The sequence below is a fragment of the Schistocerca americana genome, chromosome X (assembly GCF_021461395.2).
Source record: "Schistocerca americana isolate TAMUIC-IGC-003095 chromosome X, iqSchAmer2.1, whole genome shotgun sequence".
NCBI lineage: Eukaryota > Metazoa > Arthropoda > Insecta > Orthoptera > Acrididae > Schistocerca > Schistocerca americana.
The window spans coordinates 281955833-281977969 of NC_060130.1; the positions used below are offsets into that span (position 1 = coordinate 281955833).

Here is a 22137-nt window from a genome sequence, read left to right on the forward strand (position 1 = left end):
CTACTTGTGTTGCCGCGTCCTCTTCAAGAAGATGAGCATCGAAGGTGGCCCGTACTCTCGGAGCTTCGCAATTGTTGAGAATTCTTCAGTTTGCTGTAGTAGGACTTCATATGGAGGGAATCAATAATGCTTTTGAATGTTTATCTTCTTGACAAAGTTCTGTTTTGTCACTCTCGTCGTACAATGCAAGGACTTGAGATGATGTGCCTCCTTAAAGACAAAGAAAGATCTTTCTATCTTTCTTGCACCTTGTTCCAGGAAAATTTGCCATCTATCTGCAGTACTTCTTGCAATGAACATGTGGCTTGGTACAGAAGTTATTTATGAATTCCAAGAAAGGTCTCGTGTCATGAGTTTGCCGAGGAGTCAGATAATCTGAGACTGCTCTTATTTTCTCTGGATTCCATCGCCATTAACTAGGTGTTGCAACTTTTATTTCTTGGGTGATGAAGAAGCACTTTTTGTGACTTAGGCGAAGGCCTGTAGTCTGAATACACCTCGTCATGGTTGTCAGGTGGCTTCGACATTCTTTGAATGTTTTAAGAGAGACCATATCATCCAGATAGCAAAGATACATCGAAACAAGTTGTCTATCCTTCATTTGAAGGTGGCTGTAGCTTTACATAGTCCAAACGGCATAACTTTGAAGGCTGTCAGGTGTTATAAAAGTAGTCATTTCACAGTCAGCTTCTGATTTTCCAGTAGCCTTGCTGCATGTCCATAGTTGAGAAAACTTGCTCCTTTCAAGCAGTCTAGGGTGTCAATAATGGCAGCACCACACCAACACCTTTCTTCGTGAAATTGTTCTGTCATTTGTAGTTGATGCAGAAATGTCACATACCATCCTCCTCTTTCACAAGAACCACTGGAGAGGATAAAGGACTCTCTTAAGATTCAATGATGTTATCGTGCAGCATCATCTCCATGTCATTGTGCAGCATCGTCTCCACTTCTTCCCACATTGTTCGTCATTTCTGCCAGTAGCACTGTATATGACGACTGGCTAATTGGTTGACTAGCCTCGTCAATCTGGAGCTCTGATCATCCACAGTCTATGACTGTTTGTGATGGGTGCAAGAAATTGCATCTGAGTGACTATATTCCATAAAAATAACAAATTTGAAGGGCTGTTTTTTTTCATTGGTAGTTATTTTTGCAGTATGTGTTCCTATCAGCTGGGCGTTTTTCCCATTTGAGACTCAGCACAGTTTCTTTCATATCATGAAACATTGTTTTTTTAGCTGGTGACAACAAGCATTCAAAATTACAGAAAAGGAAGCGTCTTAGTACCCAACTAGCTCCCAGACAGGTGTGCTGTCAGTGATGACATCTATGAGATCTCCTTACATCATGGTAACTGTCGTCCACGGAAGATTTTTTATCTGTAGCGGCCTCACATTCGTAGATGGTTGCTCACTTAGTTTTCATGAATTCGGCAGCTAGATGAGCAGCTGATATCTCTGTACAACAACAGGGAACTACTATGGCATGTTTAGGAACGACCTTGTGCAGGATACAGCAACAGGCTTAGTCCCACAGATCGACTATAATCATGTGCAGTTGTCTGGCATGAATAGAACTTTGTGATAGTTGATGTCTGGCAGCATAGTAGTAGTCAAAAACTTGCCTTCTTTCTCTGCAATTGTCCATCCAACATTTCCAGGGCATCCACAGTAGAAACATACCAGCATGTTGTCATCTGTCCTCTAAATATGCGTTCTGCTGTGGGACACCATACTTAGCAGCAGAGTTGTTTGTACTTGCTCTGGCTAGATACTGGCTTGTTGTTTGATGACAGCGGTGTAAGTCGTAAGTTGGTCAAGTCCATTCTACCTGGCACGCTCGACTGGTGGTAGAGATTGGTGCTAAGGATCAATACACTACTTCTACAGCGGTTACCTTCTGATGTATAGGATCAACATTTATGGCTGCTATCTCTTGCCTACTTGGTTTGGCTGCCATAAACTGCTGTATCTCTTCCCCTACTACCCAATGTATGAGAGAGGCAAGGTTGTGGTTATCTTCCACAACTGCCATTGAAACCACATTTGGAAGTTGATCATAGTTTTTTTGTCAAAGTATTTCCTGTTGCATTTCCTCATTGTTCTGGCACCACTTGATGAATTCCCCTGTTGTTATGACATCCTTACCAGAAGAGCTTGGTACAGATCTTCGGTGATCCACAGGTCTTCGGTGACTCCTTTCATCAAGTGTGAGATTTTGTCAGCTTCTGGGAATCTGAAACTGACAATGAGGCATAGGGCCAAAACGTTCTGTATGTAATCTGTGTAATTTCTCCATGACACTGGGCCCTGTTCTTCGTTTGTTCTTCTGGTAAGTGGACTTGCTGCTGATTGACACCAAATGTCACCCTGGAATTTGTTCCAGCTAACAAGTTTCTCTTCGTTGTTCTCAAACCACTGCTGGACTATGCTATCCAAGTAAAAATACACATTTGTTGAACATATCATGTCATTCCACCAGTTTTATTTGGTAACCCGGTCAAATCCTTACATCAGCTCTTGACCAGCATCTCAAAAAAAAAAAAAAAAAAAAAAAAAGTTAATGGATGCCTGACATGCAACTGGCTTGTTTCCGCTTTGAAATCCATTGGTTTTCTGAACACACAGACCTTGGTAACGATATTCTTTTGTATTCTGGTTCCTGCCCGTATATATGACATCATCTACATAGTATTATTTGGACAGGGTTATGTCAATGGTGTGAAGTACCCAGTGTCTCCACCAAACAGACACACCAAACAACGTCACATTGTATCCTTATCAAGTCCAGATACAGAAGCAGGGTTATGAGTGAAGTACAGCACTTAGCACTGAAAGCACATTCATTCAAAACACATACATACAGACAGAACAGCAGTCCAGGATGGAGAATGCTGCTGTTTACACAAAAATTGAGTATTCTGGAATATAAAACATAAGATATTTTGAGAACTTTCCAGAAATGATAAATACTAAATGACAGGCAATTACTGGTGTTCAGGTTTGAAGTGACAGCCTGCAGCACACCAGCCAGCGACTCTTTAACAGCTACGCCACTTTGCATGCAGCACAACTCGCGTTATTGTGAGTACTACAGTCGCCACAAACACCACACTGAACAGCACACTACTGCCTATAGGTATCTGAAGTTTTAACCTTTTTCACTCATGTTTAGATTTAGATATATGATTTTTTATTTAAAAAAAAAAAAGAAAAAAAAAAAAAAAAGAAAAAAAAAACAGGAGAGAAATCAGAAATGTAAATAATAGACAACTTATTTGAATTGATAAACCTCAGTTAAGATAAGAGTTGAACATATTTGTAACTTTTTATTATATCTTCATTGCAATAATGTTGTTGCATGCAATAATTCCTAGATTGGTGTAAACTGGTTTTAATTGTTCTTGTTTACTTTTTATTATTATTTCAGGTGATAAACAATCTCCAAATATCATATATTGAAGCACGTACTGAGACATCACCAGATGTTGCGCAATACACACATAAACGTAATATTGAAACTGTCATTGTTAAGATAACTGGCTACCTGAAAACTGTTCTTGACAAATTTATGAATGTAAGTCAGTATTGACATATATGTTTATTTTTATATTTAAAATATGTTTTGTACTTCAGTTTTGCTCCAGGTGTAAACAGCAGCTTATAGTGGCATACAAAGTCATTTCTAAAGCAAATTTTATATTTCATGAGTGCATCTGGTTACCAAATTAGTGTATCATCTTTGTTGATCACTTATAAATGTTATGTACAAGAGCTGATGAACAAAGACTGAGACTGATTTTTTTCACAGATGTGTATTACTTCATTTCAATGTTTACATGATCTTTTCCGAAGTACTTCCCCCTCCTTGAATGCACTTTTTATAGCATCTCTGCCAGTCCTTGAACACATGGTGCAGGCCATTCTTTGTTAGGTCGTTGAGAATTGTCTTACTTTCCTTGAGCAGTGCATGATAGTTCTTAAATTAAATGCCCCAAAGCTTTGCCTCTAGTGATGGGAATGAAAAGCAATTACAGGGTGTAAGATCAGGGCTAAAGGGCAGATGCGGTACACAGTTAATATTAAACTGAGTCAGAAACTGCATGACTTGATTTGAAATGTGAGGCCAACCATTGTCATGGTGAAATCGTCACCGAGCTCTGGTCATTTCCTTGCAATGTGCCTCCTCAATACTGACATGTAATATGCTGCTGTAACAACAATGTAGGGGATCTGCATGCTGTTAAATCATTCCATGACAGTCAAAATATGTGATCACCATTACTTTCCCTGCAGATGGAACAACTTTCGCATTTTTTTCTTTTGGTGTTGGAAAACATGGCAATTTCCATGATGGCTCGTTTTCCTTCAGGATCATAATGTTGCAGCCGTGACTCATCACCATTGATAATTGATTCCAGAAACAGATGCCCTCCATCAGCAAAGAGATGCAGGACCTCGCGGCCTGTCTCCATTTGCACAGCCTTTTGTTCGGATGTCAACAGATGTGGTACCTTGTGCACAAACATGGTTCATAAGGAGATGATTGTGCACAATTGTAAAGACACTGCCATTTGAAATTACCAACATTTCACTGAGGTTAAATAATGTTATCCTTCAATCTTCATGGACAATCACAGTAGCTGTGTTCATGTTGACTTCAGTCACAACAGAAGCTGAAACACCAGGCTCAACTTGCTTAACACAGACAAGTCAGCCTTCTTTGAAGTCCTTGAACCACCTAAACACTGTTGCATGAGGTAGTGAATCTTCACCATACACTTGCTGCAGCTTTTTGTAAGCTTCAGTGGCTGTATGGTGTAAATGAACACAGAATTTTGTTGCACTGTACTGCTCCGCTTGCATCACCTCCATTGTTCAGTATGCAAAATACAAAGAATGTATACAAAATAGAACATTACCACCAACCTACTAATATGAGAGTGCTGCTAGCTATGGACATTATACGTAAAAAAAAACTCTCATTTCAAATATTTGTGGTACATTAGGAAACTATCACAGAAGCTACAGGAAAAAAAATCAGTCTCAGTCTTTGTTGATCAGCACTCATACTTTCAAGTCAGTTAATTTACTCTGATATTTTGTTGTTAGTAAACTTCAGTTTATCAGTTACTGATACAGTTAAAAGACTGTGGTACCACTGACAGTGGAAACATCTTGGTTGCCTTAAGGAACTCCACATGTTATTTTGAGTTCATAAGCAGTTTCTGTAATTGTTGCTACAAATGCTGCCATGTAGGTTTGTTTGTCCTATTGGCTAGTCTAAATGTTGATGCTTTGGAAGCTATTTGATGATTGACTTGAGAAAATTATTTTACAGATTATAGAAATATATGTGAGACCACTTATACAGAGCAGATTACTGTCTGGCACTGTGCGATCGCTGGCCAAATATAAGGTATAGTTAATACTACTCTCTAACTTCTTTCCTTAATTCCTCTTCTTTATTTTCTTTCTTTCTTTTCTTTTCAGTTTATTTTTATGGAAGAATTAAAAGAGACATTAAAGGCTAACAGTATGATACCTTTTTATTTAGGTTTTGAAGTCGTGGGAATACACCCGCTCACATCCTCCACAACACATTTCACCTCACCAACTCGCAGCAGCAAATGCAGATTTTGCAGCTTCAGTTTCGTTATTTCATGCGCTAGAGCTTCTGACATTGCACGGACTCCGATCATTTGTGAAATTTATTAATGGTATGTATTTTGTAATATATGTTTACTATTTGACACAATAAATGTTTCAAAGAGAATATATGGTTTTAATATGTTCACAAAGATGCAGGCAGGAAGATGTTGCACATTGAGTTATTTATGTAATGTAAGTCACAGTTACCAGTCACATGTCACCTTGTCAAGTAGAAGGGGCAGTCAAATGAAAACTGAATGGCACCACAATGGGACCATGGAATGGTTCCATTCAAAAGTAATCACCACACACATTAAGACATTTATCCCACTTTGAGATGAACCGATCAATAACTGTTTTGTAGAATGCACTGATGGATCCATAACCCCACCCTCTCTTGCACTTCCTCATCCTACTCAAACCAACATCCATGCATGACTTTCTTCAGTTCATCAAAGTTGTGAAAATCTCATGGTGAAAGATACAGGCTGTACAGGTGGCGTTGCAGTGTTTTGCAACCAAATCACTGAAGTCTAGCCTTCGTCCGATTGACAATGAGGTGGTGGGTGTCGTCATGCAACAGGACGATTTCCTCTGACAGCATTCCTGGGTGTTTTGACTTTATAGCACATAGCAGTTTCTGCAAAATGTATTCATAGCACTGCACAATTATTATGGTTATGCATTTGATTAACTCCATGAGCAGAGGACTCCTGCAGTTGAAGAAGATGGTCATCATGACCTTACCAGAACTTGTGTGAACAGCTTTGGATTTCTTTGGTTGGGGAGATGGGGGATGTTTTCACTGTTGGCTTTGACATTTGCCCTTGGGCTCTTGGAATGCTGCTGAACAGAATCACCCAGTCACACGATAACACTTGCCACCACATTGCAAGTTGGACGAAGGCTATGCTTCAATGATTTGGTAGTGAAACATTGCGACTTACCCCTCACAGCCTGGATCTTTCACCATGTGATTTTCACATCTGTGGTGACCTGAAGAAAGATACATGTGGACGTTGGTCTCCGTCGGACGAGGAAGTGTAAGAGTGGGTGCAGTTGTGGATCCTTCAGCAGCCGACTGAATTCTACAAAACAGGGATTGATCATGGATTGATCATCTCATATTTCAGTGGGATGAATGTCTTAACACTTTTGGCAATTACTTTTGAATGGAACCATTCCATGATGCTGTTATGGAGGGTGTTCAGGTTTCATATAAATGCGCCAGATGAACAGCAATTGGAGATTTAGGTTTGGGAGCTGTAATGTTCAGAGGACTCTCGTTTGCAATTCTTGGAGTAAAAACTCACAAAATATTCACCAGTAACAGCCATTCCTTGTTAGATGGGCTTAAAAAATATTTGTTGTCATTTGTCAATATAAAGGCAACAAATCAGTAGTTTGACTTGCATACATACAGTTGACTATTAAAACAGTGGAAACACACCATCATTGTGAAACAACGAACCACATCACTAGCATGCTCTGGCTGTAATTTGTTATTGCAGTGACTGTATATGATAAGACTGTTTCACAGGGGGCCATACCTTGGATAGGTGGCATAGGGCTAGATTTTGTAGATTTGATGTATGGAAGATTACCAATTTGGGAGCAGTGGGGAGGATTGTGGGTAAGATGTTCATTATTTCCAAACATAATGATAAGTAGTCAAAGCTTTGGTGAAGAATGTTATTAAGTTGTTCAGTTCATGATGAGATTTGGTGATGAAGAGGGGTGCACCTTTACAGCTGGTTCATGGAAATGGTGCATTTGTGGATATGGCATGAAAATTCTGTTTATGGTATAGGTTTAGAAAGGGGGGGGGGGGGGGAGGATGCGTTTCTGTCTGTAAAAGCATAAGGCCTTCAGTCTACTGGTTAAGGGATTGCTCATCACTGCAGATATTCTGTCCATCCATGATGAACCTGTATTGGACAGACTTTCTAATGTATAAGAGATGGCAGCTTTTAAAATGCAGGTACTGTTGATGAGCAAGGGTATGACTGGGCAGATGTCTGTAGTGTTTGGGATTGTCTATGGCTAGGAAGATTTCCTCTAGATAAATCATGATGGATGGTGCTGTGTGGCTGCCCATGACCATGCAACAGGTATCTCTGTATATATTCCCCTCAGTAGTTGGTGCATAAGTATGTAGCTTGTAGGTTTACAACAAATGATGTGGTGGGTATGGAGTCTGTAGGCTGTTGGAGGGGAAGGGGGGTGTTGAGAGAGAGAGAGAGAGAGAGAGAGAGAGAGAGAGAGAGAGAGAGAGAGAGAGCAGCAAGACTGTGGACACAGGGAATGTTAGCGTGTAGGGAAGTGATGTTGTGACATCATGGGATCCAGGTGATATTGGTGTGGGAACAGTTAAGAAATGTGAATATGTGTGTGTGTGTGTGTGTGTGTGTGTGTGTGTGTGTGTGTGTGTGTTATTTGAGAAGCTAGGATGTTGGCAGTGGGTTGGAAGTGTCAGGCAACAAGAGCTGAGATTCTGTGAGAACATTGTAACCAGCTTTGGTGCATCCAGGATGGCTAGGTTTATTTATTTATTTATTTTTGGAGCATATAGTATGTGGAAGAGTGGATGACATTGGTGTGAAGAGAGAGATTGACTCAGGCAAAAGATACTGGGATATACTATGGATTTAAGATTGTTCTAGTCTTCTGGAATGGATTCTCCATAGCAAGGCTCATAAGTAAAACAGTCAGACAGTTGGCTTCTGTTAGGCAATTAACGTGATGATAGAATCTTTTTTTGGTGGTTAAATTTGAATCTGTCTTTCTTGTAACATACAACCCCAGTGGGGGAGTGTCACTATGTGCTTTCCCAGGGAAACAGTAAATGGCCAAAAAAGGCCAGGTGGATGACAGCTAATCGTACACAAATCTGAAAGGACACACCGAGAGGAAGTCAAATGTCAAGCCATAGAATCTTCAACAGTGTATGAACAAAACCTGAGTAGCAAACCAAGACAATAATCTAGAACAAGTGTGTCACTGTGTGTGAATAGTAATGTCAGCAGTGGAAAGCTTCAGATAGGTAAACTCAACTAGCTGAGGATCATGCACCATTTTTCTTCGTTACCTATGCTGCCAGTTATTGCCATCTCAAGCGATGTCCGCACAGCCCACAGCCCAACCGTGAAATCTTACAATTCTGAATGGCCGGGGCTGGTGCATTCATCTCAGGCATGCGAGACACTGTGATGTCATCTGTTCAATATGGGCATCCATGCCCTGCCAAGTACAGTAACTGTTTAGTACGAACAATTCCCCAATGACTTGGTGGAGCAATCGCAACACATCCTTTTGCAACACTTTTGGAATGAGCACACGTGATTATCCACTGTCATTTTGAACTAGAATCACACCATGTTGAACTAGAATCACACCATGTTGAACTGAAAGGCTATGCCGATGTGCAAAGTATTGGTGCATAACTGAGTTCTGGATACTGTTCAGTGAACGAGGTCAAGACGTGTGAATGTAATGCAAAGAAAACTTGAGATCTGGGTCGGCTTCTGTGGCCTGTGCAATTTTTCTGTAGTGCAAGGAAAAGATTCCAGCAATTCAGAGTCTTGGGTATTGATTTGGCAACAAGATGTGGCAAATGCATAAAAATCAGAGTCTGGGCCAATTGGAAGGGGAGATAGGGCGTCTGCATTGCCATGCTTTGCCATAGGTCTGTACACAATTTCATACTGATACTGTGAAAGCAGCAAAGCCCAATGCTGCAATTTTTGAGCAGTGCGTGTAGGAACCTGCTTTGACCAATGAAACAAGGACTGCAACAGCTTGTGATCTGTCACTAAATAGAACTTCCGACCAAACAGAAAGTGATTAAATTTTGTCACACCATACACAGTAGTGAGAGCCTCTTTTTCTATTTGAGAGTAATTGCACTGAGTTTGAGTTTACAACTTTGAGGCAAAAGCAATAGATGTGTCTTGTGCACTAGTCCTGTGTGAAAGCACTGCGCCGATTCCATAGGAAGAAGTGTCAGCTTGGCATGGTCAAAATGCACTAAACATCTGTCACTGAGCAAAGCATTTTTGAGTTTCTGAAATGCATCTTGACAGTCTTTAGACCATACAAAAGCTACATTTATGTGACGCAAGCGATGCAATGGAGCTGTGATCTGAGCGGCATTCGGTATGAATGGCTGCAGTTTAGACACATTGCCAGGAACAGGCAGGCCACGGATTGCAAGCAAATGAGATTGTAGAGGGTGCACATCCTGACTGTTTATCACGTGACCTAAGCATTGCAGTTCAGTTTTAAAAAGTCACACTTTTCAAGATGACACTTGAGTCCTGCTTCTAACAACACTCGAAAAAGAGCACACAAATTGGCAATGTGTTCCTCTGGTGTATGACCTAAGACAACAATATCATCAAGGTAGTTTGAACAAAATGACACTATTGCAGTCAGCTGTTCCAAGCAATGTTGAAAAATAGCAGATGCGGAAGCACTGCCAAAGGGCAAATGCAAATACTTGAACATTCCTAAGTGTGTATTTACAACAGACACTTTCTGTGATTCTTCATCCAATGGAATTTGCAAATAAGCATCATGCAAATCTATCATAGGAAAGTAACCTCCTGCACCAAGCCTGTCCATGAGTTCCTCAGGACAAGATAACGGATAAGTGTCAACTGCTGTCTGTGGGTTGCCTGTAGATTTGAAGTCAACACAAATGCGAATGCGACCAGAAGGCGTAGGCAAAAAATCTAGTGGACTTGCCCATAGACTAGCTTGAATGGGAGCAATTACACCATTATCTTGCAATTCTTTCAATCCATTGGCTACTTTGTCTCTTAAAGCAATTGCAATGGGGCGGGCCCGAAAAAACTAGGCTGTGCATTGTCTTTCAATGTAACATGCACTACAAAATTATTAGCTTTTCCCGTTCCTTCGGAAAATAGTTCAGGAAATTCTTTAACCAAGCTAGCTACGTTGTCTTTTGGCTCAAAAGCCAACACTGAAAGTACATTGTCTTGAATGCTAAGGCCAAACAAATCAAAGACACCTAAACTCAATATGTTCTCACTGTCTTGATTTCAACACAGTCCTAGTGTGAGATTTGTACGGGGCAGGCAAACTATACTGTCCAACCTCTGGAACTTCCTGTCCATTGTAAGCAATGAGGTGCTTGCTAGTTTTAGAAAGGCACGGTGAGCCTAACTGTTTGTACGTGGCACAGTTAAGCAGAGTTTCTGTGGTACCTGTGTCTAACTGAAAGTTCACACGACGGCCAGCAATTCGTAATGAGACAAATAGTTCTTGAGAATGTCGTTGCACAGCGCCAGGGCAAGAAAGAGGCACAACCTTAATCTTACTTTTATCAGAACCTGTTCTAGTTTTAGAAAACCTGCTTTCACTGCATGTGCACGAGCCTGTTTTTTCTGAGAGCGGACAAAATTGGTGTTTTTGTGCCATTGCAAACAAACTGCTCGGACATGGCCTTTTTTTTTTTCCACATGTGTTACACGTTGCGTTACGTGATGGGCAATCTTGTCTTGAGGAGCAAAACATCTACAGCAAGACTTCACTAAATTCACAGGCCTGTTTACATGTGTACGTGGCTGTCCACACAGCTATGTACATGCTCATTGTTGTGGCTGCTTGGGGCTATCGTGAACAAGAGGCGACTCAGCATGACAAATTGATTCCTAGTCAAATTTATTGGTCGACATGGCATCCGAATCTTATAGCTGTAAGATTTGGCATCCGAATCTTATAGCTGTAAGATTTACAAAACTTGGGGAAGTGATGGATCAGAGTACTTTAAGATCTGTTCCCGTATTCTATTATCTGGGACACTGAATGTTACGGTATCCCTAATCATTAAATCACTGTAAAAGGTGCCACAACTACACTTATATTTACACTTTCTTGTCATACCCGTTAATTCTGTGCACCACTGGTGATACATCTGTTCTGGATTTTTCTGCAAGCAAAAGAACTTATATGTAGCTGCAGCTATTTGACTTGCTGGTCATAGTACTGAGTTAATGCAGCGATTACTTTGTCATAGCTGAGTTTGTCAGGAGACACGGTTGGGAATAGCTTTTGTATTAACCTGAACACTGGTAACTCCGCAGCTGAAAGAAAGTATTGTAACTTTACAGTAATTTCAATATGATGAACTTGACAATGTGCTTGGAAATGTGTCCAGTATTCAAGCCATTCCTCCTCTGTGTCGTTAAATTGCCAGAACGTTGGTATACTGGTCGGCGGCACTCGCTGGGCTGGTTGGTTGGTTGGCTGGTTGGTCTGTTGTGTGGCCAACACAGCTTGTGCAGTGAGTAGTTGTTGTACCATCATCAGTAGGATACCAATTTGTTGTTTCAGAAACTGAAAAACTTGTATTAGATCCATCTGCAGCTGTAGCACGGGGGCAGCGGTTGGAGGGGGTGGGGTAGCCATGGTTTACACAAATACGTTATTGCAAAAAAGCAAGCAAAGCCTCCGCAAAGAGAAATTTGATTAGTTCTGCTGCTCCCCTCCTGGAATACGTACAAAAATATGATGGCAATTGAGGAAATAGAAATGAGTACCCCTGCAGGCTAAAATTCAAGAGAAGCAAGCAAAATCTTCAGCCAAGTTGATTAACTTTGATCGCAACTGAATTATCCTTGTTGCCACTGTTGTATTCTTGTCACCACTGTAGTGTCCTCATTGCCATGTACCATAGGAATCGAGAGAGAGAGAGAGAGTTGTTTGGTGGCTGGCATCCTCTTTCTACAATACAATTGCAAACATGTATTAACAGGGTTCTTTATTTACTGAAACAGATAGCTGCTACTTAACTTTGTGTCCATGTGTTGAGGTACAAGCTCTTCAATGTTAGCCCACATCAGCCTGACTGCTGGTGAAGCACAAGTCACACTATGCGATGAATGACAGATACCAAACTGGAGTGTGTGTTGGTGCGTCAGTGACTGAGCTAATGACGGAGCGCCTACTATCGATCTTCTTGCTACATCTTTTCTGACCAGTGTGCTGGCGACAGCTTATGCCATCACAACTACAATGACTCCTTTGATCACCAGTATGGGGTGTGTCCCTCTTCCCCATTACCTCCTTGAGTTTGCCTCCGGCTCTTGCTCCGCCAGCTTTCGAGCTGCCTGCAAATTTCCCGTTGGGTGTGAACCCTTCACCACCTTGGCTTCATGTGGCAGCCCGTTCCACCCAGGCCTTCATTCACTTTCTAAGCACACTATTCCAGCCTCACTCTATTGCCATAAGTTTCATGACCTTTGCACGGAACTCCGCGATAGTAACTTTGTGTATACTGACGGCTGTCAGACTGACTGTGGTGTCAGGTGTGCCTTCATTATTTGCACCAACGTTTTCCTTTTTCGACTTATAGAACACTGCTCAGTATTTACAGCAGAGCTCTTTGCCCTGTATCAGGTCACACAGTACATCTGGCAACACAGGCGTTTCTATTGCATCATCTGCTCTGACTCTGTCAGTGCCCTTCAAAGCCTGTCTGCTGTACACCGTCCATCCTTTAGTGGAACGGGTCCAGGGAAGCTGTCACTTGCTCACTCTTGATGGAGCCACTGTGATGTTTATGTGGGTCCCAGGTCACATCAGTCTGACAGGAAACAAGACCACTGATGCTGCTGCCAAGGCTGCAGTCCTCATACCTAAGCCTGTTTGTTCTTACATTTCCTCTTATGATCTCTGTGTTGCTATCTGTCAGCAGATGATGTCACTTTGGCATCACCACTGGTCCTCCCATCATAGGAACAAGCTCCAGGTAATTAAGCCTCTCCCAGTGACTTTGACAACCTCTGCTTGGCCCTCTCACTGTGAGGATATCATTTTAGCTGGGTTGCATATAGGGCGCTGTCTTTTGAGCCATCGCCATTTGTTAAGTGTGTTCCCCACCACTTTGTGCTCATTGCACTCAACCTTTGACAGTCCATCATTTCCTGATGAAATCCCTTTTTTTTTTTTTAACCACTTACATTCGTATTTGTGTTTGCCTTCTGAGTTATCAGCCTTTTTAGTGAACAACGCGTGTGCACCCATCTGCAGGTGGTCGCTCATGTCGGCACCAATGATGTGTGTCGCTATAGATCGGAGGAAATCCTCTCTGGCTTCCGGCGGCTATCTGATTTGGTGAAGACTGCCAGTCTCGCTAGCGGGATGAAAGCAGAGCTCACCATCTGCAGCATCGTCGACAGGACTGACTGCGGACCTTTGGTACAGAGCCGAGTGGAGGGTCTGAATCAGAGGCTGAGACGGTTCTGCGACCGTGTGGGCTGCAGATTCCTCGACTTGCGCCATAGGGTGGTGGGGTTTCGGGTTCCGCTGGATAGGTCAGGAGTCCACTACACGCAACAAGCGGCTACACGGGTAGCAGGGGTTGTGTGGCGTGGGCTGGGCGGTTTTTTAGGTTAGATGGCCTTGGGCAAGTACAGAAAGGGCAACAGCCTCAACGGGTGCGGGGCAAAGTCAGGACATGCGGGGACCAAGCAGCAATCGGTATTGTAATTGTCAACTGTCGAAGCTGCGTTGGTAAAGTACCTGAACTTCAAGCGCTGATAGAAAGCACCGAAGCTGAAATCGTTATAGGTACAGAAAGCTGGCTTAAGCCAGAGATAAATTCTGCCGAAATTTTTACAAAGGTACAGACGGTGTTTAGAAAGGATAGATTGCATGTAACCGGTGGTGGAGTGTTCATCGCTGTTAGTAGTAGTTTATCCTGTAGTGAAGTAGAAGTGGATAGTTCCTGTGAATTATTATGGGTGGAGGTTACACTAAACAACCGAACTAGGTTAATAGTTGGCTCCTTTTACCGACCTCCCGACTCAGCAGCATTAGTGGCAGAACAACTGAGAGAAAATTTGGAATACATTTCACATAAATTTTCTCAGCATGTTATAGTCTTAGGTGGAGATTTCAATTTACCAGATATAGACTGGGACACTCAGATGTTTAGGACGGGTGGTAGGGACAGAGCATCGAGTGACATTATACTGAGTGCACTATCCGAAAATTACCTCGAGCAATTAAACAGAGAACCGACTCGTGGAGATAACATATTGGACCTACTGATGACAAACAGACCCGAACTTTTCGAATCTGTATGTACAGAACAGGGAATCAGTGATCATAAGGCCGTTGCAGCATCCCTGAATATGGAAGTTAATAGGAATATAAAAAAAGGGAGGAAGGTTTATCTGTTTAGCAAGAGTAATAGAAGGCAGATTTCAGACTACCTAACAGATCAAAACGAAAATTTCTGTTCCGACACTGACAATGTTGAGTGTTTATGGAAAAAGTTCAAGGCAATCGTAAAATGCGTTTTAGACAGGTACGTGCCGAGTAAAACTGTGAGGGACGGGAAAAACCCACCGTGGTACAACAACAAAGTTAGGAAACTACTGCGAAAGCAAAGGGAGCTCCACTCCAAGTTTAAACGCAGCCAAAACCTCTCAGACAAACAGAAGCTAAACGATGTCAAAGTTAGCGTAAGGAGGGCTATGCGTGAAGCGTTCATTGAATTCGAAAGTAAAATTCTATGTACCGACTTGACAGAAAATCCTAGGAAGTTCTGGTCTTACGTTAAATCAGTAAGTGGCTCGAAACAGCATATCCAGACACTATGGGATGATGATGGCATTGAAACAGAGGATGACACGCGTAAAGCTGAAATACTAAACACCTTTTTCCAAAGCTGTTTCACAGAGGAAGACCGCACTGCAGTTCCTTCTCTAAATCCTCGCACAAACGAAAAAATGGCTGACATTGAAATAAGTGTCCAAGGAATAGAAAAGCAACTGGAATCACTCAATAGAGGAAAGTCCACTGGACCTGACGGGATACCAATTCGATTCTACACAGAGTACGCGAAAGAACTTGCCCCCCTTCTAACAGCCGTGTACCGCAAGTCTCTAGAGGAACGGAGGGTTCCAAATGATTGGAAAAGAGCACAGATAGTCCCAGTCTTCAAGAAGGGTCGTCGAGCAGATGCGCAAAACTATAGACCTATATCTCTTACGTCGATCTCTTGTAGAATTTTAGAACATGTTTTTTGCTCGCGTATCATGTCATTTCTGGAAACCCAGAATCTACTATGTAGGAATCAACATGGATTCCGGAAACAGCGATCGTGTGAGACCCAACTCGCCTTATTTGTTCATGAGACCCAGAAAATATTAGATACAGGCTCCCAGGTAGATGCTATTTTTCTTGACTTCCGGAAGGCGTTCGATACAGTTCCGCAGTGTCGCCTGATAAACAAAGTAAGAGCCTACGGAATATCAGACCAGCTGTGTGGCTGGATTGAAGAGTTTTTAGCAAACAGAACACAGCATGTTGTTATCAATGGAGAGACGTCTACAGACGTTAAAGTAACCTCTGGCGTGCCACAGGGGAGTGTTATGGGACCATTGCTTTTCACAATATATATAAATGACCTAGTAGATAGTGTCGGAAGTTCCATGCGGCTTTTCGCGGATGATGCTGTAGTATACAGAGAAGTTGCTGCATTAGAAAATTGTAGCGAAATACAGGAAGATCTGCAGCGGATAGGCACTTGGTGCAGGGAGTGGCAACTGACCCTTAACATAGACAAATGTAATGTATTGCGAATACATAGAAAGAAGGATCCTTTATTGTATGATTATATGATAGCGGAACAAACACTGGTAGCAGTTACTTCTGTAAAATATCTGGGAGTATGCGTACGGAACGATTTGAAGTGGAATGATCATATAAAACTAATTGTTGGTAAGGCGGGTACCAGGTTGAGATTCATTGGGAGAGTGCTTAGAAAATGTAGTCCATCAACAAAGGAGGTGGCTTACAAAACACTCGTTCGACCTATACTTGAGTATTGCTCATCAGTGTGGGATCCGTACCAGGTCGGGTTGACGGAGGAGATAGAGAAGATCCAAAGAAGAGCGGCGCGTTTCGTCACTGGGTTATTTGGTAACCGTGATAGCGTTACGGAGATGTTTAATAAACTCAAGTGGCAGACTCTGCAAGAGAGGCGCTCTGCATCGCGGTGTAGCTTGCTCGCCAGGTTTCGAGAGGGTGCGTTTCTGGATGAGGTATCGAATATATTGCTTCCCCCTACTTATACTTCCCGAGGAGATCACGAATGTAAAATTAGAGAGATTAGAGCGCGCACGGAGGCTTTCAGACAGTCGTTCTTCCCGCGAACCATACGCGACTGGAACAGGAAAGGGAGGTAATGACAGTGGCACGTAAAGTGCCCTCCGCCACACACCGTTGGGTGGCTTGCGGAGTATCAATGTAGATGTAGATGTAGATGTAGATGCTGTTGACTGCATTTTACTTTTTATCCATTTTAGCAATATGGCGAAGGCCATTTAACTTTTAGTTCAGGACCTCCATTGCTCTGTGGCATATTTTATAGACCTTTCTCCACGTCCCTGTTGTTAGTTGTCTTTTCTTTCATCAATTGGAATTAACATGTAGTCATTTTTTAACTCCTCTCTTTGTCCTCGTGCTCTACAGTTCTGACATGGGCACATAGGACCCTAGTTGTTTTTGTGCCCCAAGACAAAAAAAAAAACCTCCGATACATATCTGTGTAGCCTCTTTCAGGGGGAAGGGATGAACTTTTTTTATAATTGTCAATTTCTTCATTATTGGCAATGATACATGTTATCTTTACAATGCACATTATATGTTCAACATCTATATAGGGTGCCCCAGGAGTAATGGTTCATACTCAGGGATATGACAGGAACAGCCATTCAAAGCAAAAAAGTCTAGTGAATATGAGCTCTAAAATGGACAGTATTACTGCTATGAGCACTTGTTCATCTTCACTGCTATGAAACACACATCTTCTGGTAAAGCTACTGTGAAACACATCTCTTCTACTGAACAAGTGCTTATAGCTCTTAAGATATAGTGTATATTTTAAAGTCCATGCTTACTAGACCTTTTTGCTTCCAATGATTGTTCCTGTCATATGCCTGAATATTGACCATTCTTCCTGGGAAACAACTGTATGTACTTAATAGACTGCAAAATATGTTTTTCCTGCTTTACAGAGGATAAAATTTAATTTTTTTGCAATTTCCAAATTTTATTGTTTCTACTATAGTTTAGTACAATTGTTCATCAAATTTTAACTATGTTTGTCCAGTAATGTATTTATTTATTTACTCATCCAGGGTTCATCTGACAATGATATAAGATTTGTCATCATAAGACAATGAAAACAGATAGTGCAGAATATGCATACACATCGATTATGTTTTTATGAGGATAGGACAGGTGATCAGCCATGGCCTTACTGAAGAACCCATTCCACATTTGCTTGAAATGATTAACGAAAACCTAAATCAGAATAGCCAAACAGTGCAAACTGCATCCTTCCGAATACGAGACCAGTGGTCAAACAACTGAACTGTCTCATTCGATTACTCCATATTGTACAATGTTCTTTTGATCATATACAGTTTGCCCCAGATACCTAATAATATAAAATGTGGTTTATCACTACACAAATTACGGCCACCCACTGGTGACTCTTGCACCAGAAATGTGCACTCCTTACACTCCCTTGAGTGACTGAGGGCAATCAAGACCCCTGCTGTGCAACTAAGGAATTCTACCAGCAGCAGTAGTGTCACAGTCAGCCACTGACTCGCTCACTCTCTCATCTACTTCCATATTGCCATTCTGAATGCAGATGCATCAGATATGGCATGAAAATGTGCTGCATTTTCCATTATACTCGTTGAAATGAAAGTGCCCCTTACACACATGTGCACCCCCCCCCCCCTCCCCCGCCCCACACACACACACACACACACACACACACACACACACACACACACACCAATCTTTTCCATGTTATATCAGATCTTGTAGTCTTCGGTATACAATTATGAGCAGTAAATTTTAAGACATCTTGCTGTTAGAAAATTTTGCTTTAAGCACTTGTTGTATACAGTCATCACCATCTGTTTCAGGAATACTGAAAGAAGACAAAAGCCAGCCACTTGTAAAAACAAAGCTCTCAAAATGTGATGCTTTGATTTCCTTAATAGAAGAAGTGGAACAGGGTCTTGGTGAACTGAAAATGCTTGATCCTAATTTACCAGCTTCCTCACAAAATGTATGTTTCCTTCCTCAAAATCAAAAGTACCAAATACAGATAAGTATCAGTTAATCATAATACTAATTTCTAAGTACGTAAGAAAGTATGTTCAGCTCCATTCATAAGATGTCATTGTTGATAACTAAAGTAACTTGTTCGAAAAAGTGTGAGGCAAAAAGAAACCAGAATCTCAAAACAGTAATATTGCAGAGTAATGCAATTGGTGCCTATTGAAAAGTGAAGAATGCCATATGTAATTCGTCTGCTGTAGTGTTGATAGATGTTCATGAATGTTTCCATGTTTCTAAACTTTGTTTCTTTCATTTCAGAAACAAAAAGCACTACCATCACATCCAAAGTTTGAAAAATTGGAAGAATTACTTAAGGAGCATTTCTGTAAAACTGACAATACTGATTCCAACAGCAAAGTAATAATTTTTTGTCAGGTATGATCTCTCTCTCTCTCTCTCTCTCTCTCTCTCTCTCTGTGTGTGTGTGTGTGTGTGTGTGTGTGTGTGTGTGTGTGTGTGTGTGTGTGTGTGTGCTGGCAATTGAGTCTGCTGAAACTGTAAATAACTGATGGCTTACCATTATCAGTTTCATATACACAGTGTGTCATTCTATTACTAGTGATGTTAGCATCAATAGAGAAAATATGTTTCTTGAGGCTTTTCCAACAGATTAGTCATAGAAATTGTTGTTGGGCAAGACATCAGATGTCGTCATGAAATTGCGACAATATTACATCAGCACAAGTGACCAACATATTCAGGTGTGATGAACATACTGCTGACTGTAACTGAAGCCTGATACTACCAAGAAGACCAAGTGGGAGACTTGCTGTGGTGTCACCGCCAGACACCACACTTGCTAGGTGGTAGCCTTTTAAATCGGCCGCGGTCCATTAGTATACGCAGGACCCGCGTGTCGCCACTATCAGTGATTGCAGACCGAGCACCGCCACACGGCAGGTCTAGAGAGACTTACTAACACTCGTCCCAGTTGTACAGCCGACGTAGCTAGCAACAGATCACTGACAAATAAGCTCTCATTTGCCCAGACGATAGTTAGCATAGCCTTCAGCTAAGTCATTTGCTACGACCTAGCAAGGCGCCATTACCAGTGTATATTAAAATGGAGATTATATCTGTACAAGAGCGATTTACACCAATTATGGATTAAAGTTAAGTATTCCAGAAGTTATGTACAATTTTTGGCTACTATAATTCCTTGTCATTTTCCAGACCTCACGCCAGCCTGCATGAGCTTAAACGCGTCCCTTTCGGCTACCCGTCCTAGTGGATTGGCTGTCGGGTCAGTCCACTACACTTGCCATACTCATACATGGGCACCTAAGATCAAAGACAGTATCTTAACTACAGAAAGGTCAGCACTTCTTTTCCTATGAGAGATTTATGATATTATGACCTTAACAGCAGATAAAGGCAACACAACTGTCATCCTCTCCAAATCGATGTGCTTCAGCAAGATGAACCCACTATCAGATGGCTCTGCATATTGCGTACTAAATAAGTGCCCCAATGAAGAGCTTGAGAACTCCAGAAGAAGATCTCAATCTCCAATGTTGTGACCAAGAGACTATGTACTCGGGCACCTGCCCTCTCAGACTCGAAGTATTGCTTAAACTTCATGAGCATGGCATACCACTTTGAACAATTGTGAGTAATGTTGAGGCTCCAACATAGTACGTGGCAAAACATCTGGCAGTGCAATTGAGCCCTTTTAGAAGGAAAATGCGAGCACCACATACAAAACTTCATTCACCACCTCTAGAACTTATGACTCACACCATCAGAAATATTCATAATTTTTGTTGTGGTGTCACTTTTCACTCGAGTACCATTCCAGGAATTGCTGCTGTTCATTGAAAAGAAACTGGAAGAGGAACTTCTAGATTTGTGTATATATGTACTCACTTCAACCTATTTTTTATTCAGTGACCAATACTTTGAACAGCCTAACAGTGTCACAGTGGGTCATCCTTTGTCACCTATTGTGCCTAATCTTTTTATGAAAGATTTTGAGACGAGAGCACTCTTGTTGGTGACGTTAAAACCTATGCTCTTTTGGCAATCTGTGGATGACACTTACGTAATCTGGACCCACAGCACTGCATGCTCAAGGTGTTTCTAAAACATCTAAAATCTGGTTATTCTAACATAAAGTTTACATTTGTGATAGAGAAAAATAGTGAACTACCTTTCCTATATGTGTTGGTGTGGAGGAAAGAGTCCTTGTAGCTGTCATACATCAGACAAACTTGTCACACCTTAAAGACAGAAGCATTGGACATTGACAGTACACGCATCTGGAGCAACCAGAGAAACCTGCAGTGGCCAAGCATTTTCTCAATGTGGGGCACACTGTGGACTACAAAAGTACCTAAATTCTCTCATTGACCTCTTCGTACTGGGACAGCATACTTAATGAAGCAGCAAATTCACAGCTCGACAAATCTTGTGAATGAAGATACAGGTTTTCAACTTTGCTTGGCATGGGATACAGCAATGGCAATATTAATGTTGCAGCTACCACAGAGAGGAAACCTTTAGTCAGCCAAGAGATGACACTTTGGTGGTGACTTAAATGTTCAGATTGCAATGACGAGAATAGTCACACCCCAGTGTGGACCTGTATTTGGGCATGCAGCTTCTGACAGAGGGCACTGGGGCAACCGACAGTGGTGCACAGTAGGAACAATAGCCTTTGTATCTGCAGCAGAGTCCTTGGTTCATCATCTGACAGGTGGCATAGCTGTCCTTCTTGCTACTGATCAGGAAAACTCCTCTATTGGGCACTGAATTTGGTGCATTCACACCTGTAGCTTTCCTGCTTAGACTCACCTAAATAGAAAGCCAGTAGTGTGTTCCTCACACCTGAAGATTTCAATTTCTTGTGGTGATGAAATATTGTGTGAATTTCTCGAGGACATCCAATGTCTTTCCCAAGAACCATTTCTGCAGAGAAAGTATAAACTGAAAGAATTTTTTGTTTGATATGTAATGTGTGGTAAAATTACAGTCATATCATTGTTCTCAATAAAAATGTCCCACTCAGTATGAAGTACTTACAGTACATTGTTGTGAAAGGTGAATAAAACTACGCATGCATGTGCATGCACTGTTGCACTCAGTATGAAGTTCTTATAGTACACTGTTCTACACATGCGTATGTGCATGCAAACACACACACACACACACACACACACACACACACACATACACTATTTTTCACCCATAATGAACACTACAGCAACACAATACCTATCATTGTATTTGCTCTGACGCAAAATGTTAACATATATGCCAAAACAGTTGCAACAGATACACGTGGTATAATGACATATTAGGTTCA

At 41.6% G+C, this 22137-nt stretch overlaps 1 protein-coding gene across 2 annotated transcripts in view; it reads left to right on the forward strand.

Moving 5' to 3' along the window:
• The window catches only part of LOC124556035 (Fanconi anemia group M protein homolog), a 242759-nt gene that overhangs the window by 118883 nt on the left and 101739 nt on the right, over positions 1-22137 (forward strand). For both annotated transcript variants that reach the window (XM_047130070.1, XM_047130071.1), the window contains exons 7-11: positions 3433-3579; positions 5344-5421; positions 5560-5722; positions 18635-18780; positions 19092-19208. In XM_047130070.1, the coding sequence (XP_046986026.1) occupies positions 3433-3579; positions 5344-5421; positions 5560-5722; positions 18635-18780; positions 19092-19208 (651 nt within the window). The remainder of the gene's footprint in view (positions 1-3432; positions 3580-5343; positions 5422-5559; positions 5723-18634; positions 18781-19091; positions 19209-22137) is intronic.